The sequence below is a fragment of the Penicillium canariense genome, assembly GCF_028826845.1.
Source record: "Penicillium canariense strain IBT 26290 chromosome Unknown utg000006l_segment0_segment0, whole genome shotgun sequence".
NCBI classification, from domain to species: domain Eukaryota; kingdom Fungi; phylum Ascomycota; class Eurotiomycetes; order Eurotiales; family Aspergillaceae; genus Penicillium; species Penicillium canariense.
Window position 1 is genome coordinate 2,846,513 of NW_026622733.1, and position 16,467 is coordinate 2,862,979.

General features: G+C 55.0%; 8 protein-coding genes across 8 annotated transcripts; 5 read left to right on the top strand and 3 right to left on the bottom strand.

Annotated features, from left to right (window-relative positions):
* Positions 1–912: 912 nt before the first annotated feature.
* Positions 913–3,433, bottom strand: N7482_008987 (putative C6 transcription factor (Leu3); the record flags this gene model as incomplete). The annotated part of the gene is made up of 7 exons (XM_056691111.1): positions 913–1,688; positions 1,745–2,004; positions 2,064–2,501; positions 2,565–2,888; positions 2,973–3,085; positions 3,135–3,183; positions 3,237–3,433. The coding sequence occupies 7 exons, from the start codon at positions 3,431–3,433 to the stop codon at positions 913–915; spliced, it is 2,157 nt and encodes a 718-aa protein (XP_056540876.1).
* A 1,379-nt stretch (positions 3,434–4,812) lies between these two features.
* Positions 4,813–5,494, top strand: N7482_008988 (uncharacterized protein; the record flags this gene model as incomplete). The annotated part of the gene is made up of 4 exons (XM_056691112.1): positions 4,813–4,954; positions 5,008–5,126; positions 5,188–5,397; positions 5,450–5,494. 4 exons carry the CDS (start codon positions 4,813–4,815, stop codon positions 5,492–5,494), a joined length of 516 nt encoding a protein of 171 aa, XP_056540877.1.
* A 510-nt stretch (positions 5,495–6,004) lies between these two features.
* N7482_008989 (uncharacterized protein) lies at positions 6,005–6,478 on the top strand (the record flags this gene model as incomplete). Its single annotated transcript, XM_056691113.1, has 1 exon — positions 6,005–6,478. One exon carries the CDS (start codon positions 6,005–6,007, stop codon positions 6,476–6,478), a length of 474 nt encoding a protein of 157 aa, XP_056540878.1.
* Positions 6,479–7,033: 555 nt separating this feature from the next.
* N7482_008990 (GFA family protein) lies at positions 7,034–7,574 on the top strand (the record flags this gene model as incomplete). The annotated part of the gene is made up of 3 exons (XM_056691114.1): positions 7,034–7,154; positions 7,207–7,415; positions 7,494–7,574. 3 exons carry the CDS (start codon positions 7,034–7,036, stop codon positions 7,572–7,574), a joined length of 411 nt encoding a protein of 136 aa, XP_056540879.1.
* A 3,396-nt stretch (positions 7,575–10,970) lies between these two features.
* Positions 10,971–11,627, bottom strand: N7482_008991 (YbhB/YbcL family Raf kinase inhibitor-like protein; the record flags this gene model as incomplete). The annotated part of the gene is made up of 1 exon (XM_056691115.1): positions 10,971–11,627. One exon carries the CDS (start codon positions 11,625–11,627, stop codon positions 10,971–10,973), a length of 657 nt encoding a protein of 218 aa, XP_056540880.1.
* Positions 11,628–12,108: 481 nt separating this feature from the next.
* Positions 12,109–14,078, top strand: N7482_008992 (uncharacterized protein; the record flags this gene model as incomplete). The annotated part of the gene is made up of 3 exons (XM_056691116.1): positions 12,109–12,274; positions 12,336–12,569; positions 12,664–14,078. 3 exons carry the CDS (start codon positions 12,109–12,111, stop codon positions 14,076–14,078), a joined length of 1,815 nt encoding a protein of 604 aa, XP_056540881.1.
* Positions 14,079–14,830: 752 nt separating this feature from the next.
* Positions 14,831–15,561, top strand: N7482_008993 (uncharacterized protein; the record flags this gene model as incomplete). The annotated part of the gene is made up of 2 exons (XM_056691117.1): positions 14,831–15,097; positions 15,166–15,561. The coding sequence occupies 2 exons, from the start codon at positions 14,831–14,833 to the stop codon at positions 15,559–15,561; spliced, it is 663 nt and encodes a 220-aa protein (XP_056540882.1).
* Positions 15,562–16,153: 592 nt separating this feature from the next.
* N7482_008994 (uncharacterized protein) lies at positions 16,154–16,402 on the bottom strand (the record flags this gene model as incomplete). Its single annotated transcript, XM_056691118.1, has 1 exon — positions 16,154–16,402. The coding sequence occupies one exon, from the start codon at positions 16,400–16,402 to the stop codon at positions 16,154–16,156; it is 249 nt and encodes an 82-aa protein (XP_056540883.1).
* Between the last annotated feature and the right edge of the window lie 65 nt (positions 16,403–16,467).

Sequence of the window (16,467 nt, forward strand, 5' to 3'; positions counted from 1 at the left end):
GGCGCGGAAAAAGTGACGGCGGATTCGCGGGACTCTCATTGGCCGGAGACCGGGTTTGGTTGCAATCAGGGGCCGCGGGGTGTCTGTGGGATACAACGTGGCACATTAATGATAGATGCTCAGATCGCTGGATCATGATAACATGGCAGCTGGAGAGTGGTCACAAAGCATTGGCGACATCGTCGAGAAAATCCGAGGCGCCCTCGTCTCCTTCAGAACAAGAGCGCGGTCATAATAGAGTGACTCACGCTGTTGGGCCCGAAGTATACCTTCCCGCTCGCTATTGGCGGAGCTTTTTCTCGCATACAAACCGTCGCTGTTGTTTGACGGCTCCGATCAACTGGGCTCTTCACCCCCGTGGCCGCTGTATCCGTACTTTAGTCACGCTGTCCGGGCTCAATGGCTCTAGAAACCTTCGTCGACCTTCCACGCTTACCCTCTTACCCCAATGGTTATAGTCGCCCGGAGGTGGCGGGAAACTGGGGATCTGAGACAGAAGGACCCTGACGGGGTAATCCGCCCGATAGCTATTGGGCTCTCTAACCCCTGGTAATGATTCGTTTATCATCCATGCAGGGTCTGACCTCCTTGCTATCTAAACAAATACAGCAGGTGCGCGGCTATTCCCGGCAATCCACTGTATCTCCTGGCCCACCCACGCACGTCCGTCGGTCCTCCAATTCATATCAGCCATCTTGGCAATGCCAAGCGTTTTGCCCACGCCGAGACACTTGCAGGGTAGCATAGGAAAGATCCGGAAGCCCGTGCCTGGGACCGCCTTACCGCCAGGACGGGACTCACCAAACCACGGTCTGTGCGATGAACGAAACTGGAGACGGGAGAAAAGTACTCTGGAGAGCAAGTGAAACTCTTGCCAACCGATCATTTCTATATAGCTGTCCAAGTCAAGTTCTAAAGCAGATTGTACGACGATGGCCAGGTCGAGGGCATTGGCTCCAGGGAGAAGAGCGCGTCATCACCTAGCGCCCATTCGAAATCGGCGAGGAATTGCTCATCGAGATGGAATGCGCTTTGGTCGGTAATCGCCCCGGACGGCGCCACTGCCCCGCCAGCAATATTTTGGCTGGCTTCTAATCCACCACCTGTGCCTCCATCAGCGGCAGGGCGGGAACGTGAACGAGAGTAGACACTACCATCAGAAGGCTCCACGACTGATCTCACGGCCCGTGATTGGGGATCGAACTCATCCCGCCACCACCAGACTGCATCGAGGATGGGACTCAGCACTAGGCGACCACGGATGCGCAGGGCAGTGTAATCAGATCCGTCGGCTCGACGGAATGCTCTGTTGCTATTCCAGACCGAGCTCAAAATCATGACCGTCTTCGCAGCTATGTCCGCGCCATCAGTGGATATCTGCTTGGCCAGGTTGATGGCCGTGAAGAGAGAGGCCCGCGCACGCGTTGTTTCCAGGCCTTGAGAGGCCGTGCTGCCCTTCAGGATGCGTAGTAAAGATGTGGAGGCCAAGAGAAGTCCGAAACTGATATGTATAGGAACCATGAATAGGAATCCAAATCGTTCAGAGAGCGATTGCACGTAGTCGATCAAGCTGCACGCCGTGACGAGAATCCGCGGATAGCAGCCACTAGACACGAGGGTTTGGTTCTTGAAGAAATGAAAACTCTGGATAGCCATCCGACAGAGACCCGTATCAAACCTCTCATCATCTACATCGAAAGACAGTCAGAAGTGCACAGGTGAAAAATGCTGAAAGAAAGCGTACCGGTCACGGCCCGGAGTTCCAGATCGTCTACCTGGCCTTCGTAGGTACGAAGAAGAATGTCCAATGCCCTCTCCTGGTCCAGAGACATGGAGCGCATGCCATTTTCAGTGACCGCCTCGCTGCATTTCGCAATGACCTCCTGGCACCGGAGCTTGAGAGCCATCCATGGTGCGATTTTGTCAAAGATCACTTGCGGATGTGTGGGATCTTGGCCGTGGTTCATGATTGCCCGCGGCAGTTGGCCCTTGTGGACGCAGACTCTGTTCCATAGCGTGAGCATGCTCCCAATCTATCTTGTCAATCATTTGCTTGGGCATACCGCTGATACATAATGACAGTATGTGCCCACAGCTCGGAGCGTCGTAGCAGATCGGCCTCGGAGGGTGCAGGGATTTTGACGCGCGAGAACTCATGACTCGACATCGGGATATGTAGCCCGTTTTGCATGGAAATATGAAGCAGTATTCCACTCAATGGAAATGTCACATCCGGGTGGTCTCCTTTGGGAAATGGCCATGTCAAGAGCAGCAAAAGTGCTTGGATGGTGTGCCAGGGCGGCGATGCGGACAACGCGGAGAGAAAGGCCATCTCTAGCACACTTCGGGCTAAAGCCGTCAACAGCGTCGGATTTCGAGAGTAAGATCGACATGCTACCCCAATCACCGTCCAGAATAGGAATGGGGATTGTGCATAGTAGGTATTGGGCCGAGTCTGAGGGTCCAGGATGGGAAGGAAATGGGCATAATGCCGGAAGAATCTTCGATCATCCGGTCAGCCAAGGGAAGACCTGAGGACACAGTGCAGGGAAGACGGAACATACAATTGAAACAGATCATCGATCTCCTCTGCTTGCACCTGTACCCCATTCAAATTCCGGGGCTTTGTCGTGCCATCTCCTTCCAATGCCGGTGCCGGGGTCGTGTGGGTCAGACCATTTGGGGCCAACAGCCGTGGCGAGTATGAATCCAGTGGAGCATGCGAGGACGCCGAGATTGAATCACTTCGCGGTCCGGAATGCACGCCCAGCTCCGCTGCGGCTGTCAACGGGGCTATCGGCGAGGGGTGGGGATCAGGGTCTGCCGGCTGCGAGGCCCGGAGCTTGCGTCGCAGGTCTTCCGACTCCCGTTCCAGCTCAGAGATCCGCCTAGATTCCGGAGTGAATTAGTTGCCGTTGCCATTACCATTACCATTCCATTTAGAATAATGGAAGTGCAGGCGGGATGCATACTTGCGCTTGTGCTCTCTCTTGAACGGGTCCGAAATGACACAGTTCGCCTGGACCTTGCGGCAACGAGTACAGGGCTGGTCCGGGTGCACGTACACGTCACATTTTGCCTTCAACTATCAGAACTTTATCGCTACCTCTCATACATAGCGAGGGAATAGCTACCTTTTGCTGGCGGCACTCGGTGCACGCCTTCTTCCCCTTTTTCAACGGTCTGCGAGGTGGCATGTTAGTACGGATGAAAGCACCGCAAGGGTTGAGTCTTACGTCTCCATGAACTGATACAAGTCTGCAACGGGATCAGGATAGCAAGCGTCTGCGAAACCGGGATGGTCCCTGGGGTTAGTTGTGGGATGGCGTCGTGAGAATTGTAAATGCGCAAGTGTGGTATGGTGCCGGTGACGGCATGCGGGCCAAGGCGGAAGTCCCGGCACCGGCATGGTCAGTGCTCGACTATCAAACATTCGCAGACGCTCAGAGGATGCTCTTAAGATAATCGGTCCAGGAACCCAGACAGAAACCCTACAAAACAACAGTAACATTAATCGGTCAGAATAACCATACCAAACTCGCACTACCCGAGCTTGGTACTTCTGGCGACCTGCAACCCCTCCCCGCAGAGGACTCGCACCGAGGGTGTCTGTCCTACCCGCGGGGCGTCTGGTGTACACAAGTGTGCATCTGCCCCTGGTCGACTGCACACAACATGGCCGCACCTTGCCGCACCAACAGAGCCCCCGAAAGGACTTCTGTACCCAGCTATTGTGTAACGTGTCTCACGCTCTTGCCCCTCTGGTTTGATCGCATGCTGCCTTTGCTCGCGACATGGCTTCGCAGTGGTGTCGTCAGGCAGTTCCCAAGGCTAGCAGTCACAGGGTCAAAGATGCCTGGGTGGTGGCTTTGAGAGAGCGCCGGCTAGCTGCAGCGTGCAGAATGCCCCGGGAGTGTGGAGTGTGATGAGCCTCGGCTCTCTCCCAAGATCCAGCATAAATAGACACAGAATTGACCTGTGAACTATCATGGTCTCCGGGCCCATAAGTCCCCATGGCGTACGTGTGCCTGAGGTAGAGTAATCAGATCCCCTAACATGATTACTGCTTCTTCCACTTACTGGCACGATGATGCTCAAGGCGGCAGATGTCCCTTAGCTCCATATCAGTTGTGTAGACTGACTGAGACAACTAGGTTTGGTCAACAGTATGGATGCTGGGGATTCGTTGCAATCCCTTGTCATCGCCCTGTTGCACCCATCCACGCCTGGCTCTTAGAGAAACCGTGCAGGATATCTATACATACACTATCTTCCATCCAGTTGCCTCTGAGTGGAACGTCCATCGGGCGTGCACATTGAGGAATCATTTTACGCTGCATGACCTGTGACAACACTTAAAGCTGCCCGGGTGGTATCCAGATGCAAGTTGCCAGGCAGAATCGCATTTAATCATTTACTTTGGGTCCGATGGACCACCGTGTACGGCGGTAGGAAGAACTCAGTTGCCCCAACTGCACATCTCTTTTCCCTTCTTGTTCCATGCCATCCCTGCTCGGTATTTCTCTCTCCCTCTCTCTCATTAAAAGTTCTATAACTTCGGATGCGCCCTATCCTATTGGCTCGGCCTTCTTGTATGTCTCAAGTCCCCAGACCCCGAAGTGCGGGCTAAATGGGCTGACAGCGCCACCACCGAGGCAACATTGGAAGGCGATGGTTTCAAGGTGACATCACCGAACCACATGGTCTATATATATGTCGGTATATATGCAGGCAGGGAGGGCCACAGGTAATCACGTTCTGAGTCTTGCGCGAGTGATTTCTAGCTACTGAGTGTGCGGGTTCTCGTCCATCATGGATCTCGATCTTCCCACCGTTGCCGAACTCAAACAAGCCGCCGCGGCCGGGCAACGCATCACCGCTGAAGACGTGTCGGCGATCTCGCAGGTTGAGAACCAGTTGACAGGGCGCGGGCCGGTTCGTGGCGGACCAGCGGGTATGTCTGAAGCTCTGCTGGACTTGCTGGCCTCCCTGCTAATGGACGACCAGCGACGGCCCAAAGTATCGCGATGAAGCAGAGGAATTTCGATAGCAAGATAGACGAGGTTTCCCGGAAGCCACCGAGCTACATCACGCAGGATGATGCCCGGGGCATCCTATCAACAGAGGTATGCCAGTGGGTGCACTGCTATGGATGAATGGTTGGTAGTGACCTTGTCTTTCCTCCAGGGCCGCGCCTTCAACAAACCGCCTGGCATAGGATCTGTCTCAGCGCAGGTGCGCTCCATTGCCAATCGCAACGAATACTTCAATTTGCCCCCGGTCGCGGCTGACAGCCCGCCCTTTATCACCAAGGACGATGCTCGCGCGGCGCAGCGAGCTGAAAGTTTGCTCTATGGAGGGCAGATCGCCAGTGAGGGAATGGCCGCGCAGATGCAGGTACGTGCCCCCCGGAATGCAGGGACCATCATAACTGACGTGGTCTACGCAGAGTGCCGCTGACAAGATCGAGCATATCCGGAAGACCAGCCTGTAGCGCGGAGATGGTTGCAGGATAGCCCATAGCTCTTCCAAATCCAGCAGTCCGCAGTCTCGCCACCGCAGACTTCGCAGAGTCCAAGATAGTTGGGCAGTCCAATCGCCTAGATTGATCGTAGGGTGTTATCGGCGGGCGCAGCGATCTCGTGTCCATATTTAGGCAGTGTGGCACTGTACACGCCCGTGCGGCCGACGCCACGATTGGGGAGTGTAGCGCTTACTTTCTACGTACTCCGCCACCTCCCGTCCAGGCCCAACCCCCCTGCCAAGGGGTTATAAGTAAGGTACCATAGGCAATCGTCCTACTATACTCCGGACCATCCGACCATCACCATCCCTAACCTCCGACCCGCTCCGTTGGGCCCCTGTGCCTGCTTGACGATCGACACCCAACTACACCGCGTCTCCGTGTCCACCCCACCAGCGACTCGGTACTCTCGGGCCACAGGACGAGCTTTTGTTGAGGATCGGAGATTCGACTCGTCCACTGCACCTTGCATTTGTCACGATGCAGAGCCGAACGGTCTTCACTAGTCGAACGCCGCTCCCGGCCTCGGTGTCCGAGGAGGCGGTGTTGCGAACGTTGCGCGATCATGCGGCGATGATTGAACAGAACCCGCTGGTCATCCACTATGAACGGTGTGCGCCACCTGCCGATGCACCACCCGAGGAAAGCAACGGGGTCTGGTACGAACTGACGGACCGCATCTCCTATCTGCCGTGGGGCTTGTTGCGGGGCAAGGTCCGATATCGAGGTTGCTTCCACGATACCCCTCAGGGTCTCCGAACACACATTTATGCACCTCTGGGGGTGCACATCCGCAATCATTGGACGGTCGGCCGAGGACCGGGGAACCCCACCCAAATGCAGGGGAGGATCATCCCGATGGAGTGTACTTGCAGGAAGAGATTGAACTGCGCTGCCCATTCGGAACGACGAGTTTCGTGCGCCGGACGCTCTCGCAGGCGCACCGGGAATTAGTGTCGCGGCTGGCGGTGGCTGGGAAGGGACATCAGTCCGCGGCCAGCGTTCGTGGTTAACCCCATGCGATGGACGAAGGAAAGCGAGTGGTGTTGTGGCCATCGTGTCCATCGTGTCCATCGTGTCCATCGTGGGGCGGTTTGGAGGGGGGAATTTGTCATGCGGAATTTGGAATTGCGGCCGATGACGTTATGCTGGTTGCTCTCGCCCGCCAAACTCAACACGCTTCGGTGTACACTCAACTAAGCACTAGCACTAGCTCGCAGCACGGCACGCCAAGAGTCCCGAGCTCTTCCAAATCGGACGAGCTCAAAAAGTGGAAAGCGGGCAGCGGACCTCCAATTGAACCATCGCGCAGCGCGGAGGGGATCCCCCAACCAAAGGCACCACAGCTTTGGAAACCTGCCAACCCTTCCAACCAACCCTTTAAATACTCGATGGCTCCCAAGGTTCTCTCCTTCTTCCCTCCCCAAGGTCCCCCTCCCTCCAACTTCACTCCATCTGAGCACCTTGCGAGAATCAAAATCACCCGCGTCACTCCCGTCCATCTCCACCATGCCTCTTACTGGTCACTGCCTCTGCAAGGCCGTCACGTACACTGTGGACGTCGATGCCCCTCTACTCACCGGCTACGACCACTGCGATGACTGCCAGCGCCAGAGTGGTTCCACTTACTGTATGCGAAGTGCCCTCGGAGCCATTGAGCAAATTGCTAACCGGAGACACAGCTCTGGTCGCCGTCGTGCCCAAGGATAAGCTGACCATAAACGGCCCCACCAAGAGCTGGGCGGGCAAGGGCAGCTCCGGCAAGGCCGTGCACCGCATCTTCTGCTCCGAGTGTGGCTCACCCATCGCTCATGACCCCGAGGCCGCCCCGGAGATCATTGCTTTGAAGGCTGGTACCCTGGACACTGAGATCAAGAAGACTCTGAAGCCGGTATGTGGCAGACCCAGCAGACCGAGACCATGCGCATGGCCGTGGGATGTGGGGCTAACTCGTTCATTCTCCCCGTAGGACACCGAAATCTGGACCAAGGGCAAGCTGCCCTTCTGCCAGGAGCACCTCGCCAAGCCCTTTGAGGGTATGCCCCAGTGAATGTGGATTCCACCACCTCAAACATCATGCTTTGTTCACTTGGTTCAGTTGATTTATTTCACGAAGAGAAAAGATAACGGACACGGGAAATGCAAGGCGGGCCTGTGTTTGACGGAGGGTTCAGTCTTTTTTCTGTTTCCATTTTGTCATTTTTTCATTGTTTTCCTTTTCTACCTATTTTGACGAGTGATTACGATATACGACCTCAATCAATGATCCTTGGACCGATGGTATTCTAGGTAGCAAACCAATATGACCTGCGGGTCTGTATGGGCCAGACTTCAATCCTGCAAGCTTGCACGCAGTTATGATGAGATAAACGACCTGCAACCTGCGTTGGCAGACTTTTGCGGCTGATTTATACAGATCTTACGGCACAAACTACGGCGAGGTCTCGGGAATTTGTCCAGATCGCTTCACCAGAGCATTGTTGCCCCTGAACATATGAAGGTCCGACATATATAATCTAAGATAGTTTACCCTTGTGCGGGGAAATAGTCTGATCGTCATCATGTTGACTGGCATTTTGCTTCATGCAGAATTCGCGCAGCAGAGTGTCAAATACCTATTGACTCCCCATCCACCGAAATGCAGCACGGCTAAGACATGCGAATGCACCGCGACTGATAGAGTTCGGGGTTGAACTGGACTTGGTCACCTGCGGGAAAGATCTTCTGGCCATCTCATATCCACATAGGCAATATGATTGCGATAATCAATTTCACAAAGACGTGAAGCTGCTTGTCGTGGTGCTCTTTTATGCTAGCGGGATCGCCTCTCTTGGATGCATTGACTGTCGACTGTCGTGTCGGAAATATGTTTTACCTATAGATGTATGTTATTCTCAAGTCGACGGGTGGCACTGAAAGATGGTGAAGAACAAAACGATCAGACATTACTAGTGCTGGTCGAAACACTGAAGAACACATGGGCTGCGGATCCTGAGAAGAAGTATATACATTGTTCACACCCCGTTCACGTATAAAGAGAAAATTCACCAGAGTGAGTGACGGAAATTCCAATACAATACAACAGCCTGACCTGTATCAACCCGGAAAGGACTTCATAGACTCTAATCACTAGTAACCATTCACGATAGTCCGCCGGCGCGGCAAACCCCTCCGTGGATAACTACGAAACACACGTGCAGCCTTCAGGCTTCTTCGGGTGGGACGAGCTCATTTGTCACGGATGGGGACCTCGGATGTAACTCTTCCCCGCTATACGCACTACCAGTTACGGTGGGAGGCGTGCACGAAGATTCCCGTTGGAAGGGCGCCAGGACGACGTTCCTTGATGAATGTGATGCTTAATCGCTAGGATGCATGAGTCCGCGGGGCCAGATAAACCGTCACCATTGGTGCGGCACTGAGTACAAGTAATTGCCCAGCGCATCGCAAGTGCGGAAATTGAACCTAGCTCTCAAATCTTATCCAGGAATACTCCTATACTCCGACCGCCAGTATGAGCCTGATAAAACCATCCAAAGCAAACATGGGGCAGCTGCCCAAGAGTGTCAAGGTACGATCGACATGTAACGCCTGCCAACAAGCGAAGATCCGCTGCAGTCACGAGAAGCCTTCCTGCCATCGATGCCAGAAGCACAAGATCGAATGTATCTATAGCGTGTCGCGACGGCTTGGGCGACCGGCAAAAAAGAAAGAGCCGAGAGCCGGTCTAGAGGAGCCAACCCACCGACCCGTCTATGATTGCTCTGATCCTCCCGAGAGTGAGAAGAAGATACAGAAGTCGGCGAGAAAAAAAGGTTATCATGGCACAAAAAAATCAGCTCCGAATGTGCGACGCCGATCCAGCCGGGATATTGAGAAGATGGTCGATGGAGATCTCTTACAGACAGCTCTGGCGGTCGAAAGCTCACAAGACCAATCAGGTACCCAATTCCAAGCTGAAATTTATATGTACACCGAGGCTTACTTCTTGAGAAGCGTTTGGAATCGATTTCGCGGCGGAGAATTGGCTTCAGGAGCTACTATCAAATCGGATTGGTGGTAACGCGGACAACGCGGCGTCAGAATATCACTATGCTGATATTGATCTCGAGAACTCGTTTGACGCAGTCTCGGAGCATCTCACCCGTGTTCCACCTGCCACGTCCCAAATGTTGGATGCATGTCGATCTTCTCCGCCCAGGGGACTGGCCTCCTCGTCAACACACATGAGCCTCGGGAGAGAAGAGAGAGACCAGAACACCTTTCGTCATAGTATCATACCCGACGAGCTGGCTGGGACACAGTTGTTTAAAGAGACCGGATCGATTTCATGGGTTTATGAGTCAAGCTCTCAACTAGCTTTTCAATCTGTCCCAGACCCCTGGGTTTTTGACCGATTTCCCTCAGCCGAATTTCTGATAGAGCCTTCAGGCCACTGCCTCAGCTTCCAACCTCCCGGTGTGAGCCATTATAGCGAGGCCTACTCACCAGACAACCCAGAGCTTCTTCCCATATTGGATGCAACATCCCCATTCGGCCTGCTGCTGCTACAAGGAGGTAATGAGCGAGCTGGTTAGGTTTGGAACCAAAGCTGGCTCGAATGGCTGTTCGAGCATTGATGGTATACTGGCGTGCCAAAAGGAGAAGGACTATTTCGTTCGGCAAGTGCTGCACCATCACCTATTAATGCTCATGCTGGCGGTAAGAAAAATCCCTAAATGCATGCACAGCAACCCCGAACAGCAAAACTTTCGCGGGGTCGGTTATTGATGATCGGGGAGTCAGACCGCCGGCTCCAATTAGTGACGATGAAGGTATATATGGCTGCTAGTTGAGCATATCGAATAATTTGAGCAATATTATGAAAAAATCGCCAATCTAGGTGCTGTAAAATGCTCACATTTAGCTTGGAGTAATATCAATTAATTGGTTAAAAGACACACCACGCAGGTTGGAGAACAAGATTCAAAAGGTTTAAAGAATTGCAAGCTACATGCATGAAACAGAGCGACCCCGGGCCAAAGTCTTGCTGCCTAAGGAAGGTGATGGTCGAATACGAGTGGTAATTCGATGCAAAACAGTAAGCTCAAGCGTCCATAAGTCTAGTCATTCACTTGGATCAACAACTTCTCCAGGGTGTCAAGGCCCACGGCGCCGTAGTTTGACCTACTGCTAAACCCCCGCCATGAAAAGTATGGAGTAGGTATTGGACCGAAATGCACGCAGATATTTGCCAGCCCATAGGTTTGGCAAATGCTGCACGTTCTCTATACAACCATCGCCAATCCCCTTGGTTGTGCCTCTTGGAGAGGCTTTGTTCCATAGAGTTACACCCCAGAGCAAGGCAGCAAATTTTGTGGCGAGCGAAAACGCAGGGCATCCACTCTCATCAATTCAAATGAGACGAGCCAGCTGGATTTCATCTTTGGGACGCTCCGTACCATATTCAAAGGGGACGCAACATCTTCCAGGACCAGGTACGCTCAAACGTACCGACCCACTGCCCCCAGCCGATGACTTCACCGATCATGGCGTGTTTGATGTCGTTTTTGGTGGCCTTTTTGGGGTGTTCAAAGTCCAAGGGAGCATCCAGGGCGATGATGGTATACACGTAGCGGTGGCTCCCATGTCCGTAGGGAGCACCGGCACCGCCGTAGGCCGTGCCCATCGGGTTCGGGATGAAGCGCCAGCCAGCCGCGGTTTGGCGTTCCTTGGCGGCGCCTTCCCGCTCCTTGACATCTGCCGGGGTTGCCGTGTGTACTGAGGGTGGAATAGCCCAGAACAGGCCATGATGGACGACGAGGCAGGGAATTGGGATGTCGATGTCTTCACAAATCAACACGTATTCCTTGACTGGCTCGTCGCACTCCGGAGGCGTCCAGCGCAGTTCAGGAAGGCAGCCGATGCCGTCTTCCGCCAGACAGGTGTGGTGACGAAGCAATGGCGAGCCAGAGGGGCCACATTCGACGGCTTCGAGGGAAATATTGGGTTTGGGATGGTCCTTAAAGGCCGGGTCGTAGATGATCTGGCGAGTATCATGGCCGCGAATGGGGTATAATAGCCAGCCCGAGGCGAACTGCAGAGATTTGAGGACGATCGCCATTCAAGCCGAGGATATTTCTCTGTAATTACATGTAGTAGAACTCTGCGGCCAAGGCGATCCTTAAAAAGGCAACGCGATGCTCAGCTGCGAGGAAATAGACTGGCCATGTCGGCAAATCCCTGAATCGGGCCGGGACCGGCAGGCGCGAGTCCGCACAGGCGGCGTCGGCGGACAATCCTTTTGTTGTCCCCGAGCTCAACCCCGTCATGGTCATTAGTCTCTCGAGTTGCAAGTATTGCATACTTTTTCTAAAATGCGGTGGTTGTGATCAAGTGACGAAGAGGTGCCCAATGGATTAGGCTAAAGTGGGCCTGGTTCCTGGAGAAGATCGGCGATGACCGCATCATGTCCCCGCCAACCCTCGCCCGGCTGGAAATTCCGCCCGGGTCCGGTGGACGCGCTGCTTCTCAGCCATTTGGTCTGCGCCATTCTTCATCGCCAGAAAGAGCTTTCCCCTCCCATGTTCACCTCCTCCCCCTCCATGCTCTCGTCTATCCTGGCCGCGCTCACACCTCGACCGGATGAGGGGATCCAGCAGCGGCCCCCGCGGTATGCCGGCGAAGACACCTCCCCGACCAGCCACCGGGAAATCCTCGGCTGGTATGCCTACGGCATCGCGGCGGAGGTCTTCGCCGTGTGTGGTGTCGGTAAGTCACAATTCTACCCTCTAGTAGCTATCGTGAGCTGCAGGCTGATTGCTCACCCCAGGATCCTTTCTACCTTTGACGCTGGAACAGCTTGCCCGCGAGCATGGCACCCTCCAAAGCAGCCACCTGCCCTGTTGGGGACCCCAGGCACCGGACAATAAGGGAGACGAGCAATGTATGGTTGGGGTCTTGGGGGTCCAGATCACCACTGCCAGCTTTGCGATGTATACATTCTCGCTGGCGGTGCTTATCCAGGCGCTGACGTTGATTTCGTTCAGCGCCCTGGCCGACTACGGTATGGTTGCAGACTACTGCGCTCAATGAATGGCGGTCGACGGGAGAGGAGGGCCATGGCCAGCTAACCTATTCGGCTCCGGTCGTATTCACAGAGCGAAACCGCAAAACGTTGCTACTGTTCTTCGGATTCGTCGGGTCGGCCACGAGCATGCTGTTCGTCTTGATCGTCCCCTCCGTCTTCATCCTCGGTTCGGTTCTTGTGGTGGTGGGAGTGACCTGTCTCGGCTCGTCCTTCGTCGTGCTCAACTCTTTCTTGCCGGTTCTGGTCGCCAATGATCCCTCCATCCAGAATCCCCATGAAGCCTGCGATCAAGAACTATCGAACATGGACCAGAGTGAAGCAACAGAGGCGTGGAATACATGGGATGGCGAGGATAGCATGGATGGCATGCACGCCGATGGCCAACCACCGGGATCTCCAGAAGATGAACTCAAGTCGCAGGGCACACAGCCCTCGTCGCCGGAGCTTCAGCTGTCCACCAAGATTTCATCCAAGGGGGTTGGTCTGGGTTACTGTGCCGCAGTCTTTGTGCAGATCTTGAGTATCATCATGCTCATCACCCTCAACAAAACCTCCCTCGCCAAGGTATCCGGCACCTTTCCCCTGCGATTCGTGTTGCTTTTGGTCGGGATTTGGTGGTGCGCCTTTACATTTGTCACTCGTCACTGGCTGCGCGACCGTCCCGGACCTCCTCTTGATGCTAGCTCGGCCTCGGGAGCTGCTCGCTGGCGTGTATGGATGCGGCTGGTGGGCTTTGCTTGGAAGTCACTCTGGCAAACCGTCAGGATCGCGATCAGGCTGCGTGAAGTGCTGATCTTCCTGGTCGCTTGGTTCCTCCTCTCCGATGCCATGGCCACCGTCTCCGGCACGGCGATTCTGTTTGCGCGCACGGAGCTGAAGATGAGCACGACCGCGATCGGCTGCCTGTCCATCACCGTCACCCTTTCGGGCATGGCCGGTGCTTTTCTCTGGCCACATGTCTCTCGTCGGTTCCGGTTACAGTCCAACCACACCATCATCGTCTGCATTGCCCTGTTTGAGATCATCCCACTCTACGGCATGCTGGCCTACATCCCATTCGTCAAGAAATGGGGGGTGATCGGGCTGCGACAGCCATGGGAGATCTTCCCGCTAGGAATCATCCATGGGGTTGTCTCTGGAGGCCTGGCATCCTACTGTCGCTCCTTCTTCGGGCTGTTGATCCCTCCCGGCAGCGAGGCCGCCTTCTATGCCCTCTATGCTGCCACAGACAAGGGGAGCTCGTTCATTGGACCCGCCGTGGTCGGCGTGCTCATTGACGCAACCGGGCAGGTGCGATCAGGTTTCTTCTTCATTGCGGTGTTGATTGTGTTGCCTATCCCCCTTGTCTGGATGGTGAATGCCGAGAAGGGTCGCCGTGAGGGCCTGGCCATGGCGGATTCGCTTGCCAAATCGCACGGCGGGGCGGACGACGCGCAGGAGGCTGAGGGGCTGTTGGCCCGCGAGGCTTCCACCTTTCCATCTTAGACTCTTATATCCATGGCTATAGATCCGAGCGTAGTTGTATCTGCTGCGTATATCTGCCTCTACGCCCTTTCACCCTCATTGGCCATTCATCTTCGGCCGATGTGGAAAATCGATTGCGATTTCACCACCCTCTCAGGGGGACCAAGTAGGTTTCGGTGAACCTATTCCAACCTTACCGGGCCAGAAGATGGTGTTTCGGTCTCTCGGTCTGTTCACAATGATGACACACCTATGCACCGTCAGCTAACGTTGTTCACACCGCCGATTCTTCACTGACTTGCCAAGCCTGATCTTAATCTTCGTTCCTAATATAGCGCGGGTCTCAATCGCCTACGGAGCCGACTGACGTCGCATGGGGGCCAAACCATCGAACCCCGGGGCGCTCCAGCAGTGTCCCGTTGATGACCTAGATGCGAGGCCACATGGGCGCCAGCCTTGCCTGTTATAGCCCCCAAACTCCGCCCCAAGAGTGGGCCCGGCCAAGGCGCCCTGCAGTGATGGACACACTCGTTGAGGCTGTTGGGTTTCCCCCGAAACAATAAGCTGGCCCTCAGGGTTGTGTGGACATGGGCGATGCGCAAGGTCGGATGCGGCGAAAGATGCGAGGGAACGCGTTGCTGAGCAAATATTGTGTACGGGCCACGAGCCCCCAAAATCAGGGCAGCCTGATATGTGGGTGTGCGGTTTCCGTTTCTTCTCTTTGGATTCTCCCGTTCTTCTCTTTCAATGTTCCGTCTGCGCGTGTTTTGGTCATGATTATTCGCACGGCTATTCTGGCTACGCTCGGCCTCGCGATGGGGGTGCAGGCGCACCCACGCGGTGTCACCAACACCCCCATTGACGCCTGTTCGGCCCTTCCAAGATGGAATAACGAGACCAATATTGCGGGCCCGTGGTCATTCCAGATCGTAGGATGTCACAACGGTACAGACTCCGAGGGCGTATGCGGCATCGAGGGCTACGGGGCCACTTGCAACGCGAAGCGGTTGCCCGACAAGAACGGAATCGAGACGGGAATTGTATGTCTCGGTCCTTGATCCTGCGAATCGTCGGCAGTTACCGAGTCCTAACCACGTAGTCTCCCTAGATTACCATTGCTGACAGCCCGCACCGTGGCCAGACCATGTTTCGCTGCAACGGCGCCCTGCACACCTTCGAAGCGTTCGTTCCCTCTGGCGCCGGTGCATTAGACTGGCACGCCATCTGCATTCGACAAGATCCCAGCACGGGCGAGATGGAGTGGGGACTGGGCGCAAAGAATTCGGAGTCGATCCAGGCATACCGTCAATACGAACACGGCAACCCAACCTCGGGCTTTCTTGTTGGGTCTTCTCGAGGTGCGATCACCTGGGCTGTCCGCCATTCTGGCTCGGGGTTGAGTGGCGTGGACCACCACCCATTCTGGTTCGTGCACCTCGTTGGACCAGCCAGGACACGATGGACCGACGAATTCGAGACCCAGATTCGCATTGATAGCAGGTGAAGACGGACCATCGATCACCCCATGGCATGCATAGACGGATGAGTTTTGGACGTTACCTGCATTATTCTAGGCCGTTGGAGACTCTGTTGTTATTATTATTATACCCTTGAACCCTGCACAAGAGTTCTTCGCATGTCGATAATGTTCCAGGGATGGAGAAGATTTCTTAATCGCACATTGCATTGTTGTCTTCCAACAGCTTGTTCCCCTCTTCTTTTGATTCGTGTTGAATCGCGTGAGGTTCCTGGGGAAAATCCGATCCCTTCAATGTGCGTGGTGCATGCTGCACGGGTGACGGCCGGCAGATGGTCGAGTATCAGACCATCGAGATTGGTCAGTGAGAGAAAAGTCAAGTCAGTCATTGAGGTATCACAGATCTGAACTGTCTCTTCGCATGTTCCCCGCTGCCGGTCTCGCGCTCCCCACATCCCCGGATCGTCGGCCACCCCGGCCAGCACTAATGTACCGCACATCAGCGTAGCCTCCGATCATCGCACGGGGCACTTGAGGGTTGAGATGGGAAATGGCACGTCGGACGATACTAAGCGATCCCGGCGGCTAAAATGAAGCCCGAAGGCCAACCCTGGGCCACTCAACTGCCAGTGGCGCCTATCAGGAGGGCGAAGCGACTCGATCGGTCAAGGCCAACATGCCGGCCCGAATTGCCAAAGACCAGGCAAGTCAGGCGATTCAGAGTCGAGAGGATCATTGCCTGTCCAGGGTGCGCCTGTTGGAATGCACGAGCGCCCCTTTTGGGCCGAGGGCTGGCGACATTCGGAAGGTCTCGAACTCGCGGGGTCTCGCTCCGTCTCGCTTTGGGAATAGGAGCATTCGGGGCCATGGGGAGGTCTCGGAGGCGTCGACGCCATTCCGGCGGGTCCAATAGGAACCGACTCCTCAACCTGC